Consider the following 14,488-nt stretch of genomic DNA (forward strand, 5'->3'; position numbering starts at 1 on the left):
CCCATTCACTAGTCAACATTAAGTTAGGAAGCCACTCCATTTAGCACTTCATTTGAGATTTTAATAGAGTGTCCCCTACAACACTGAATGGTATTTAAGCATTGGCTTCTCAGTTAGTGCTGAACATGCTGTCTGTGTGCTCCAGGAGGAGTGCTTCTCCATTCCTAGCAGGGATTTCCAGCTATCAGCAGATATTTCTCTTTGAGACTTGGCACATGTTCATCCCTCTGCACCCCTAGGCACTAGGTCATTCATTTGCTGCCTTTGACAGGTCTGGTTGGTACCTTCCCCTCCCATGCTCACAGTATGGAAGAGCATGCACTGATTTTGTTGTTGGATCAACTCCCCTCTTCTGACAGAGACCATGCCTTCAAACCACTTGTCACTCCAGTCTTTCTTTGATCTCCCTGGTTCTGTTTGTGTCTTCTCCCGGGCTGTGGTGGCTCTGGTGAGCTTGTGCTTGGTCCACGTGCAGGGGGTAACTGGTGGTCTGGAGGAGGGGGTGAGCTTCCTTTTAAACTGCTTGCCTCAGAATTTTGTAACTGTCTGTATAAACCAATTCATTTCATATTTGGTTTCAATACAGACCCAAACCAAATTCAACTTTCCTGCTTTCCTGTTTCTGCACCTCTCCTGTAGCAAATGTCTCCTTTATAAAAAGATATATTTCAGATGTATTGATTTCTTCCAAGAGGATTACACCCAGATCAATGTGTTCCTTCAAGCTGTGCTCCCTCCTGCCTGCCTGTGCTCCCTCCTGGCTGTGCCTTGCTGGTGCTCTCAGTCCTCAGCTCAGCCAGTCTCTGCCCTGGCCATGATGCTCTATTTTATGCCGGATCTCCTGTTTGTTTTGTTTTCTGGCTTCCTGACCAAGATCTAATTTCTTGCTAGGACCATTTTGTGTTCTTGCTCCCATATGTCTTTTTCTCTCCTAGGCTGACCTGGCCCAGTGGGGGTGGGGGTGTAGGGGGTGTTTCATGATGGATAATAATGAAAATAATGTCTTGATTTCCTGAAAAAGGTCAATCTTGCTCTCTTTGCAGGCTGTTCATCTGCTTCTGTCAGAAACTGTCTTTTTCTTGCCCTAGTGATGTTGCTTCCCTGCCTTACTTTTTGAACCTTTTGAACTTCTTCTGGAGCATTATTACCTAAGCTATTTGGTTAATTTTTCTACTGTCATAAATAGTCATTTGAGACAAAATGACTGCTGTGGTCGTGGGTTATTCCTGTGCCCTGAGGATCACCCTGAAGTTATTTTTGTCATGCTAGCAATAGCTAAGCTTGATTCTATCCTGATTATAGAATCTATAGTGGTGAATTATTTCATGGTTTCCGTTAGTTTGGCTCTCTCATATAGCAAGGGATGTTGCCCTTCAGAAAAGCTGGTCTGTTGCTGCAGGCTGTGGGAACAGAGGCCAGTGGTACACAGAAAGTTCCCTGCTCAGCAGAGGGTCACTGAGGGACCAGCCTGGGACAGGGATTGAGACAGGAGACCTGGACCATGTCCTGGCTGCTCCTGGTAACTCTCCTCAGGTCAGCTCTGTTTGCAGCTCTTCAGAATCCTGCAGAAGGGGATCACTCACTTGCCCCAGCAGGCTGAAGCATAGAAGGCAGATTTCTACAGTAGTTCTAGTGCTTTCTTTTCTAGAAATTCATATTTCTATTTGCTAATAGAGGCCTGTTCTGTATTTGCAGGTTTTTTCCCTAATTCATGGATCCATTCTTCAAATGTGCAGGATTTTCTTTAATCTAATCATGTCGGTTATTAGGCCTTGTAAAAATGCTTTGAGAGGATGTGACTCACCGTACAGAAAATGTATTTTTAACCTGTAGGGTTGAACACTAATGTGCCATATACTTTAAAGCACTGTTGACTAAATCTTTGCTCACTGTGTTGGCAGGGTTTTTTTCACCCTCAGAGTCAATTGAGGTAAATGATGGACAGTTTAAGCAATGTACCTAATGTTTAAAGTTTTGCAGTGAATTCCTCCTTTCATATTGGATAGCCAAATCAGTTCATTTGGACAAAGAATCTCCATGTTGAAGAAGAGAAGAAAATTCTAACATTGTGTATCAATATGTTTTAGATTTTTATCACTGTAGACACACACAGTATAGTCATTAAATTGACAAAAAGAGGTCTCATTATACAGTGCTTTTATATGGGAAGTGTAGATTTCTAGGGTTATTTTAACTAATGAATTTGTCTTGCATGTGAAAGGACAACTCAGTATGAAATCAATTTGGACATGCCTTAAAGTGTAGTATTTCTTTGTTCTGCATTGATTAAATGGGAGCACTAATATGTTACAGATTACAACTGTAGCAAATGCCAATTTGTTTTCTTCCTCAAGACCACATATCTCATCATCTAAGTATTGTCAATTTGCAAATTGCAGAAAAATGTAGAATTAGATTGCACTGCCTAATCCTCCTAACATGAGGATAGTACATGTTTTGTTACGAGTAAGTTGTTTGCTGTCTAGTGAGATCAAAACTTTGCTGGGAGGCCATGGTCAGGGGATTTTATGTAGGGTTTTGTGCCCAAATTATGTGAATTAAACACCATTTGTATACTCATACTGTTGGTGGTGAAAAGCTGTGGATGTGGTTGGTTTGTTTAGCTGCCTTGCTGGTAGATGTCCTGGTGCTGGCCAGGACAGGGTTGATTTTCTGCAGTGTTCAGGAGGGGGCACGGCCAGGACCCAGGTGTTGTTCTGTCCCAGCTCATCTCAGGGCTGGGGCTGGGGAAGGGACTCTCTCTTGCTTTGGAGAAGAAGAAGGATGTTCCTTCCTGCAAAGAAATTTGGTGAGCAGAATGGTCCCATTCGGTGGTTTTTTTTCTTGTCAAGGGTTTTCCATGTAAATATTTTCTTTGACTTACACCTTTTGTTCTTAATTTTGTTGATGTTGCTCTTCATTTTCTTATTTCATTGCTGTTTCCAGAAAATTATTCTTGTCTCAACCCATGATCTTTGCCTTTTGTACTTTCACTTGGAGGGGGAGGGGAAGCAAGTGGCACTGTGGTTCTAGTGGGAGCACTAAAGAAAGAAAATGGGATGACTTTTGATGGACTAGTCTGCTCCAAAGGTTTGAAAGTTCACCCCTGAACAGTTACAGGACCCTGTTAAAGTGAAAAAGTACGTGACAGCAGAAAAGCTGTGGCAATTCCAGAAAGGCACAAAGTTATGCAATATGCTGGGCTCTGGCTGTGATTTATCAGACACTAGACAGCACCCTCAGGGGCAGGAGGAGGAAAGCAGAGCAACAGGTGCTGTGAGCACTCCCAACTGCAGCTGAGCCAGCGGAACAACCCATGCTGGGAGCAGTTGCACCTGTACAGAAATCCGAGAAAATCCATTTGCTTAGTGAGGGATGAAGAGGAAGCAGGGCTCTCACAACAGGAGGAACAGGCAGAGCCAGGGATAATCAGATCCCTATCCCCAAGTGAGCTGGGAGATGTGCAAAAAGATTTCAGCTACCAGTTGGGAGAGCCCCATGTAACCCAGCTGTTCCAGTGCTGGAATATTGTGGCCCACAATATGAAATCAAGGAGTGAAGCCAAGCAGCTGGGGTCCCTGTCCCAGGATGTGGAATTGACCAGGGAGTTAGAAAATGAGCAGAAACTCAGTCTCTGGAGTCAACTCCTGTTAAGCATGAGGGAAAGGTATTCTCTCAAGGATGGTCTAATAATGCAAAGAGAGAAGTGGAACGCCATGGAGCAGGGTATCCAGTACCTGAGAGAGTTAGCTGTGCTGGAGGTACTCTGTAAGTATTCAGAGCAGTCCCCTACAAATCCAGATGACATCCAGTGTACACAACCATGTGGCAGAAGTTCCTATGGAACCTGCCATCGCTGTGTGCGAACTCACTGGCAGTGAGGTCATGAAATAAGAACACTCAATGGATAATTTGGTTATCAAATGCAAGCTATATGAAGAAGGTATTTCTTACCCAGCACGGTTCTGCATTACATCTGTGGAAAGACTGTCCAAGGATATCCAACAATTTAAAGAGGGCCACCAAAAATTTAAAGTGTCCCATGCCCTGCCAGTACAGACCAGTCATATTGGGAACAAGTCTCAAGACTTGCTCGAGAGAGAGGGAACACACCATGAGGTAATCTGTGGTTTTACCTGCATGATCACGGAGAGGACATGAGGAAGTGGGATGGAAACCCCACCCCTGCCCTGGGAGCACAGGTATGTGAGTTGAAAGGGGGAACAAACACCACAGGAAATTAGTCAAGGATAAGAGCAGCTCCAGTTTCCAGTGGGCAAGTCCTCAGACAGAAGGGCTGATGTTACTTTTTATCAATTGGCACTGAAGCACAGCTCCTCTGGCAGCCCGAGTGCCAGTGCTGGGCTGGATGTTCAGAGGAGAAGTCCCTTCCACACATCCTGGCCCTGATGCCGTGTGGAGTAAGTGATGGCTCTGATCACACAGCAGCCTTGAACAGGAAACCCCAATTGCCCAGGGATCTTGAAGGTTACCAGGAACTGGCCTGAGGGTGAAAATTTCAGGTTAGCATCATAAGAGGAGGAGAAGGTGACGTGCTGAGGAGGCCCCACCATGTACTCAGCTGCCAGAAAAGGAACGGCGATGCGCTCCCTTCACTGCTGTGCCACAGAGATAACTGAGAATGGAAAGCTGCTGCATGCAGTCCTACACCATGAGCCACAAAAGCTCTTGAGGGACGAGGTGGATCCAGTCAGGCTGCAGAGCTCCAGATGGCCTTGGATATCACTGAAAGAGAGGAGTGGCCAACACTACCTCTAGACTGGCTCGTGGGTGGTGGGAAATGGCCCGTGGGGGTGGCTGGACTGGTGGGAAAAGAGCAGTTGGCAGCAGAGAGGGGAAGCCCATGAGGGCTGCTGAACTGTAGCAAAACATCAGCGCTGGGTAGAGAACGTGGCTGCCAAAGCCCTTCCTGTAGGGCTGCTGGAGGACATCACAGCAGCAGACAGGTGGATTGGGCTGCCAGGTGAAAGGGTCTCAGGTGGATCTGGACTGGTAAGGCTGAGTTATTTCTGGCTTGGTGGGCCCATGACACCTCAGGTCATCAGGGAAAAGATGCAACATCCAGATGGGTTTGTGATCGAGGGGTGGCTTTAACCACAGACTCCATCTCCCAGGTTATCCATGACTGAAAGGTGCACTGCAGCCAAGCAGGGCCAAAGGGGTAAAACCTCTGTGGTGAGAGGGACAGTGGTGGGAATATAAATAAGGGGAGGCCTGGCAAATTGATGGCATCATGCTCCTGCCAGAGCCACCAAGGCAAGCTCTGCGTGCTGACAATGGTGGAAACACCACTGGATGGCTGGAGATGAATCCTGTGCCTCACACCACTGCCTGAGGCAGAGTCCTTGAAAAACAAGTCCTGTGGTGACATGGCACCCCAGAAAGAGCTGAGTCAGGCAGTGGGACTCATTTCTGAAATGTGGCCAGAGAGCCCAGGACTGGGTGGGTGTTTCATATTCCCTGTCACAGACCTGCCTCTGGCAAAGCGGAACGCTGCAATGGACTGTTCCAAACCACACTGAAGGCAGTGGGTGTGGGACCTTTGCACACTGGGACCCACATGTAGCAGAGGCTGCCTGGTTAGTTTTCACTAGAGGCTCTGCCAGTGGAGCTGGCCCTGCTCAGTCCTTAGCTCCACGTACCTTAGCAGGGGATAAAGTCCCTGTGATGCTTATGAGAAATGTGTCAGGGAAGGCAGCGTGGATTTGTCCTGCCTCAGGCAGAGGCAAACCCATGTGTGGGACTGCTTTTGCTCAAGGACCTGGGTGCACTTGGTGGGTGATGAGGAGGGATGGGGAAACATGATGTTCACCTTGAGGGGATTTGATTTTTGGGTGAGAACAGTTTGTAATGTTGAATTGTATAATATTGATTGCTGAATGACACTGTCACTGTGTGCCATTACTACCAAGGACAGTGAGCATGGATTACTTTCAGTTGTGAGCTCCTGGTGCAGCAGCCAGCAGACAGCACACCAGCTTTCCTGACCTGGGTGACATCTAGGATAGATAGAACACACAGCCCATGGACCCAGACGTTCTTTACACCCCTTCATGTCATTGCTGGGGCCAGGAGGAAGGGACCCTCTTGCTTTGGAAGAGAAGAGTGTTCCTTCCTGTTGAGAAACATTTTGGGCGGAACAGTCTGGTGTTTTCTTTGTTGTAGGGGTTTTTTTCCATGTAAGTTGTTTCTTTGTCTTATACCCTTTGTTATTAATATTGTTGCTGTTACTGTATGTTTTCTTATCTCATTGCTGTTTCCAGTAAATTTGTCTTATCTCAACCCATGATCTTTGCATTTTGTGCTTCCAGTTGGAGGGGAAGGGGGCAAGTGAGTGGCAGTGATGCTGTAGTTTTAGCAAGAGCACTAAATTGGACAATACTATCCCTAAACCACAACAATAAGAGTAAGTAAGAGTGAAGCGTGATTTCAGTCATTAGCCTTTGAAGTCTCACAGTTATAAACAGGTGGCCTTGTGGCCACTCACCCAGGACCCACAGCTGCCATGAGATGGGTGGAGTGAGACAGTTCTGTCCTTAATCTTTGACTTCCTTGAGAAGGTGGCCTACAATATATTCTCTTGCACATACGGGTTGATGCTGTGTCTAAGAGGCCTAATACCTTCTTTTCTAGCTGGCATTACAACAGAAAGTCTGTCTTTCAGGTGAGAGAGAGAACTGCTGCTCAGCTGACAATCTCCAGGCTCTTCTCCACCCACCAGCAGGATTCAGTCCTGCTGCCTCTCTGTGTGTTTAATGAGGTTTCCCAGTTGGCAACAAACTAGAATTTTAAGGAATTGACACATAATAGGTGGTCCCAGCCAGCAAGACTTGGATTTCTGGCAGCACAAAGACAGTTCAAGAAGAGCCTGATACCTTGAGAAGGCTGCCCTAGAGCAGAGGCTGGACAGAATTACAGAATAATGCAGGGATTTGCTAAAAGGCCTCACTGGATCCACTTTGGGCAGCACAAGAGCCCAGCCGGGGCTACAGCCAAGGTGAGCCAAAAGGGTCACAGAATGGACGGCCGCTCACAAGGTCTCTCGCTTTGATCAGTTCTGGCCCATCTGCATATTGGAGTTAATTGTCCAATTCCAGCTTTAGCCCATGAAGTCCCACCCTTCTTGTTTTTCTCTCTTCAGTCCACGTTGTTTATGCTCTTGGCCTGAGATCTGGATCGGTTGTCCTTGGTCCCCAGCTAGAGAAGGAATTGTTTTGTCTGCCTGCTCTGTGAAGAGAGCTCACCATCCCCTAATATGAAGCTCAGAACTACACACTAAAGCAGCACAGAATCTGAAAAACATAAAAGCTAAAACCTGAGGCATGGCCAGGAAAGATAAAATCCAGGGACTGTAGCTGAAATGGCTTTTCTAAAAGAGTGAGCTGCTGTAACTCTACACCAGTGTACAATTTTTCTCCTTTTCTGAAAGCTCGGGTGAGACAGTCTTCTTTTATGAGGTTCATATTTGGCTCATTTAATTTGCTTTTGATTTCATCCATTTGTGTTTGTGGTTAAAGTGATCAACTGAGTTTTTTGAGATGTGGATTTTCAGAGTCAAAGTCAGCTGCCTTCTGTAACTGCCCTTCCCTGTGCTTTATTTTCTTTTGTTACTTCACAATAACCATAATTTACTGCTATTTGCATAGAGCTGCTGTTGGACACTCCAGTGCTGCACTGTCTCCTGACATTTGCCTTCATTGATCAGTTTTCTGTCTGACATACTGATGACATAATTGAAAGGTTTTGTGTCTCTTGTTACAGCTGTAGCATAATTCTGTGTCTTGGTTTTCTGTGGTGGTGTCAGTTGGTGTTCTCCAGCCACACAGGGAGCTCAGGCTTTGGGTTCTTAGAATATTCAAAAATTGATTTGACTATGTCATTCATGTATTTTCTTCTGAAAAATTTTGTATTTTACTGTCTCTTCCATTGTAGAATTATTTCTGCATTGGTCTACATAAGTGATAATTTTTGAGATGGTGATGATGAAATTGAAAATATGCCCTTTTGATATTTTGTTGTTTCCAAGTGACCAATTTTGTTATATAGTGATGCACTGTTCTGTGAATGGTGGGTAGCTTTTTGTCTTGAGTTGTTTTTACAGTGATTTCCCATTAATACCCATAATGTTGAATACCATACAGCTTGTTCTTGTTGAATGTTGTAATGAGTTTTTGGTTTGAACTACTAGCCTTCTCCTTATTAGGGTTTTATAAATTTATGACCATTTATTTCTGAAAAAGAGAAACATAGGGGTATTTTTCTGCTTTCTCAGGACACTGGAAGACCATTACACAATTAAAAGTGACCTCTAAGTAAATTTTTTAAAACTGGGTTTGTGCTTTCATTGGTCCCTTCTGAGGTATAAAGAATAGTTAATAACCTGGAATAGATTTAATTTTTTTTCCTTCAAAAATGTGGGAAAATGAACTGTTGCCTCATAACATTCTTTTGAAGAATTGCTCGGAACTTACAGCATTTTAATTCTCTTAAATACCCTAACTGGAGAGCCAACAGTCCTGAGCAGACAAAAATATATTTGATGCAGAACACTCCTTAGGCATTTAGATTGTAAGCAAAAAAGACCCTTTAACGATGCTTGAAAATCCATTTGTGTTCCACCTAATTACTCAGCTGCTTACTCTATTTGCCACTGTATGTTATTGTTTAGAGAGCCTCAAAATCATTCCAAGACTACATGAATTGCTCGTGTAGAAAATAAACAGAAAACCAGAGAAGTGTCAGAGGCCAAGGCGAGTTGGGAGCTTCTGCTTTGCCTTTTATGTAGATTGGAAAAGGCACGGAGAGGTCATTTTCCTTTTCACCATCCTCTAAGCAAGCTTGTTTATCACATGGCCACCTTCTGTGCACACAGAAGTGGGAAGGCATGAGACAAAGGATGAAATCTGCAATTTGCTGGCTTTAATTTCATTGAAGGGTGTTTGAGGAACAAAGTAAAAATCACAGAATAATTTGGAATGAATGCCTGGAGGTCAGTCTGGTCCACCCCACAGTCACAGCAGTGAGCTGATAACCTAGCATTTTATTGTTGTCAAAAGAAGTGTGATAAGCATGTCTCAAACATACTGTTACACTGGCTTCTGCACATTCTTAAAATCATGTATATGCTTTAGTCTCATGTATTTCAAAATGAAATGCATTCTTCTCACTGGGTTCTCTACTGAATTCCCATACAGTACTTGTTTTCACTTTACTTCCTCAGAGAAGACACAGTTAAAAAAAAGTGTATGTAGTCTTTGCTGTTGTGGCTGGCTGCTTTTTAATATTAGTGTCTTTGGGTTTTTTTAGATTCAATGTCAACAACACAATTCTTCATCCTGAAATTGCAGAATGGTGAGTAACAAAAAAAATCTTTCTTTTTGAGTAATGTTGAAAATATGTATACTATACCATTGCTTCAGAGAGGTTCCCTCAGCAGAAGCCTCCTACTTTACCACAGGAGTTTTAATTTTAAATTGATTTCATGTTATGGACTGGAAATAATGGACAAACATAATAATAGGGCAAGGTAACAGCATTGAAAACCAAAGAATTTATGTAACATTATTAAGCATTATATCTGGATACACATTTCTCTAGAATGTGTTTAAGACACATTCATGTAAATATGAATTTGTATGAATGGGAAAAGAACTGAGGATAATTTATGTTCTAGCAACAGAAATCAAACGTAGATCAGCACTCGTGTCTAAACAGGCAGTATTTAATTAGGTGTTATTTTTTCATCAGGATTTATTTTAACAGCCTTAATTTTGTTGAATTATTATTCATATAACTGTACTTTGTAATTCTTGGGGAATTCTGCTGTAGCCTATCTGAAACAAACAAACTAGATGTGTGACTAAGTGCAAAGCTGCCCCATTTTATTAGTTTTCCTCTTTTGGTCAACATTGCTGACTTTGTCCATAGGGTTGCTCCATAACTAAGGCTCTCTAGTTTTCCATTTAGAAAATTACTGAAGAAACATAGTAGTAGATGAAAGAACATAGTAGTGGATTTTTGCTAATGAATTAGTTTTTTATCTAAGCTCTTTTTTTTTTTTTTTGTGCAGTAATCTAGAAATGGGGACACAAATCCTTAGTTAAGACAGATAAGCTTAAAATAAAAAACACAGGTGCACCCTCTGACTACCACAGAGTATGGTATTGCATGCTGCTACATATTATGCTTTTTAATGCTTATTTTCAGCACATATGCTGAGAACCATCTTCTGCTGTCTCCATCTACAGCTAATTGCCAGCTTGAAGACTGTGGAGATGTTATTTGAACATCAGTGATTTCAGAACATTTAGAGTTGTTAAAAGGTCACATATCTGTTGTGGCAGACATTTTTTGTTGCTTGGCAGGACATAAAGCTGCAAAAGGGAAATGGGAAGTGGGGAGGCTTTGTGTAGACATGTTCCATCCCTGAGTCATGCGTGGGCCTGGAGCTGTGGTAGTGGACTCATTGCTCCTGCTGGTGAGTGTCAGGGGAACTGATCTTCAGATCTTGCCTATGCTGTCCTTCTAGAATTTGTGCCATTCCTTTTCCTAAACAGACAAGTTATGTTATGGGCTTGATTTCTGAGTTTAAGAGGGGTGAGGAAGAGGACCTGGAGAGGGCCTGTCTGACTTCCAAGCTTTGCACTGAAGACACAGCAGGACAACAGGGACAGAAATGGCAATTTTAGCTGGAGAAGGCTTTGGAGTAGGGCCACAGGCTTTTTCCCAAGGTGGTTTTCAGGTTGTTTCCATCCACCTTACCAAGGTGTCATAAGCTTTTCCCCTCTGTGGTTTCAATTAAAGGGTGATTAAATGTTCTTTAGGAAGCTCAGGTAAGGACAAACATAAGGTCAGTGCCCTGGAGGTTGTACTGAGACAGGTGGAGCTTTGAGGCAGTAGAAGGGCAGCACCTGGAGCTGGGGTGGAATCATCTCTTCAGTGAATTGTGAGTGGCAGCCGGGAATTCTGATTTAGTTCTTCCTGCAGCCTCAGGAAGAGGGATGCTTGGTATGCACATTCCCTACACCTGGCTTTCAAGGAAAGGGAATTCTAAGTAAAAGATTTGTATTCAGAGACATTTTAAAAGGTTTTACTGAGTTTGGTTGCTTTCATTTTAAGTTAGAAGTATGTTAAAGATGGTTGTTAGGTTTTAAGTGTCTGGTGAAATTAACATGTGAATGACAGATCATGTATTTATTAAAGCTTAGGAAAGCAGAAGTCTCCTTGGAATGTCAAGTTACCAGCCAAGAAAGTTTGTTTGGAAAGCAGTATTTTTAGAGTTAAGAACATTTTTCTTTCAGGAAGATGAATTCTTGTGGGTTATATTCTGGGGTAGGAAATTGCATCCTTTGAATCATCTCCTTGCAGGGATGCATTTGATTTCAGATTTGGCAAGCTCTGAACTACTCTGTTTTACATGGTACTTGTCAGAAAAACTTTGGTCTACACCATGCTGTCAAGCTGCCAGCTAGAGATGAAATGGCTGAGCTTTCTGAACCAGCCAGGGGGAACTGGGAGCTACAAAAGGCAACTCTAGTATTATACAGTCTCCTAATAAAATGCAGAAAAAATGACAAGAGGCAAAGTGTTTGTGGTTAAGGATCTGTTGCCTCTCTTGCTACTTTTTCAAGATCTCATAATTTTCTGACTTAGTATGGAACTTAAGATAAAACAGAAGAATTCAACCTTACACTGGATTTCAGCAGTTTGCAGATGGTGTTTTAAATTTTTTTTTTCAGTTTATTGAGTGGGTGTATTTCCAAACAAATTTTAAAAAATTTAAAGGCTTCCAATTCAAATTTCATAGTGAATGGCTATGCTAAGTATTGATTTCAGTGTTTTGAAAAGAAAATGTCATCTAACAGAAGAAAGAATTCAAACTTGTTTAAATTATCTCCTTAGCAATCAGATTTTCTGACACCAACACTTAGCCAAATGGCCTTTTGTTCCTGTAATTTGCCAGTGTCTATCATAATTGTGCTGTTGCTAGAAGTAAACATTTAGTAAGTTGCAGCTCTCTTTGTGCCTTTATATACTGTATTTTCCTGTAAACTCAGTGAAAATGGGGTTTGATAGTTTTATGTGGAAGATTTCATATGTTCTGTATTTTGCATTATTTTGATGGAAAGCTATAAATATTTCTTTGTGAAAACTGATCTGTATGTTAATATCCTAAAACTGTGCATTTGCTTTTTGTGTTTTCAGAGGTTTTTCTATCTATGCTGTAAGCCTCTTAACATTTTTTTGAACTCCTGTCTTTGGTGTTCATGCACCTGTCTTTCAGAATTGTACTGTGATGCCTCTCCTTTACATGTGCATTACTGTGTTTGCTGGCTTTGATGCTAATTCAGTTAGCAAGTTTTTATGCATTGCAGAAGAGCATTAGTGTATCAACTGTGATAGAGAAATTTCTATAAATAAAATGTGGAAAGGTAACAGCAGAGGTGAGAAAGGGTAAAAATAAGGCAGGCCTGTGAAGTCTGCCCACATGGGCATCATGCTTACATATTAAGTGGTCTGTAAATCTAGTATTTCCAGAAGGAAGAGGAGAAGTGGACATTCCCAGGTGTTTTCCATGTATGTCACAGAAAGGAGACGTTAAGGTTGCGCACATGTACTAAAAACAGCAAAACAAGCCAGCTGATAAAGCACTCATCTGATAACTGGAAACAAATACTTCTGGCAGCATTATCACAGCTGCAGAATGCACATAAACAATTTATGTATCTTTGAGGAGAGCATTGGTTTAGGAAAACACAGTTGAGTTATGTGAGTTTCAGCCTCATAATTGCCTCAAATTCTATATGCTCTTGACCACTTGATTAGGTCATGCATGTAATTTGGTATCCAGGCTTTTAAAATGCCCAAATGCACTTTCAGGATTGAAATTATTGTTGTTTATATTAAAATTTCTCTGTCCTGCTGGATGACTGACATGGGTGAAAAGACCAGCTGCTCATATGGCTAAGTGAAAATAAAAGTAGAAAATGTGTGTAGAAGGAGAATGAGGAAGATTTTTCATTTTACCATTTACACTGGTAAAATGAAAGGGGGAAAAAAAGGTCAGTCCTGACACTTAGAGACTTGTGCTTCTATTTAAACTAGATTGCACTGAGTGGCCCCCCTGCTAGTCTGAGGAGTGCCTTACATGTGGAATCTGTACATTGTGGCAATTTGCATTAACTGGAGCCTGGAAATTATTTGTTCCCATTAAAATATTAATGCATTTATGCAGAGGCTGTAACTGGTCCAAGAGGTGTTTTTAATAGAATGTTGAAGTTTGCATTCATGAAAAAAGGTGGGATTTTCTTCCTATCCTTATTTTGGAAGTGGGGGAAAGCATCATGAGAACTGTGGACACTCATCACAAGATTGCCCTGAAGTGCCAACCACTGCTGTAAACCTGGGAGGCTTGGGAGGGTGCTGCTTTTTGCACTGTCAAAACAGTGAGAAGGTGGTGAAAACCAGGCTTTTCTACTAGCCAGTCATGATGTGGGACCTCCATCAACAGTACCACTGTAACCCTGGAGCCCACTGTCTGGTGTAGGGTGAAATTGATCCTGTTCCCTGCACAATCCTCCCTCTCCTTCCTTCTCTCCTTGGGTAGTGGTTTTTGTTGGTCTCAGAATGACTAAATATTTTCTGTAAAGTATTGTGGTGCCTGACCTTGTGTAAATGAAGGAGTTGCATTGCATAAATAGTCAGTCTGAGGCCGAGCATGAATTTCTATATTCAAACAGATACCTGAGAAGTTGTGGTCTAATACAAGTACCTTGATCCTGAAGCCTCATGCTCAAGCCAAGGGAAATGGTTTCTAACACTGTTTGCACTTGCTGTGGAGCAGTTACTAACTTTTATTACTAGCAGATTGCAACAAAGAGATTAGACAACTGAATTATGAAACAACCTATTTTTCGGGCAATTGCAGATCATGGATATGTACTGTATACTGAAGGTAATATAAAGGCACATCAAACAAGTATTAAATTACCCTGCTAGCACATACAGTCTTCCAAGGAACAGGATTTTAAAAGAAATTTAAAAATCTATAAGCCTTTGCTGCCTCATTCTAGCTGAAATATATTTGAACCACTCTTTTTTATGTCTTGGCTGAAAGACAGGAGTGGAAGGTTGTTTCCTCACTCATGGTCAGCAGATTTTACCATCCCAGTGTAATTTTTTCACCTGGGTGTGCATTTTAAAACCTTGTGCTTCTCATTCTCAATTGCATCGTGATTATTCTGTGCCATCTTCCATTTGACTGAGAAAGTCAATCCACTCCCCTCTACAGTTTCTGTTTGTAAAAGCATTCTGATCAATATCAGGATTTTACAAAGGTACCTTTACTCTTGCCAGAAGAGTTGTGTTTGAAGGGAGTGGCTGTGCTGTAGTAATGCACTGTCTATGGAAAATGCTGTAATCTCACATCAGAGGCACTGATGGCTGAGAAACCTGTTTCTGGACTCAT

General features: G+C 42.3%; 1 protein-coding gene across 4 annotated transcripts in view; it reads left to right on the plus strand.

Moving 5' to 3' along the window:
* The window catches only part of PEPD (peptidase D), a 219,500-nt gene that overhangs the window by 103,357 nt on the left and 101,655 nt on the right, over nt 1–14,488 (plus strand). For all 4 annotated transcript variants that reach the window (XM_053987235.1, XM_053987233.1, XM_053987236.1 and 1 more), the window contains one exon: nt 9,328–9,372. In XM_053987235.1, coding sequence (XP_053843210.1) covers nt 9,328–9,372 — 45 coding nt within the window. The remainder of the gene's footprint in view (nt 1–9,327; nt 9,373–14,488) is intronic.

The sequence above is a fragment of the Vidua macroura genome, chromosome 11 (assembly GCF_024509145.1).
Source record: "Vidua macroura isolate BioBank_ID:100142 chromosome 11, ASM2450914v1, whole genome shotgun sequence".
Taxonomy (NCBI): Eukaryota; Metazoa; Chordata; class Aves; order Passeriformes; family Viduidae; genus Vidua; species Vidua macroura.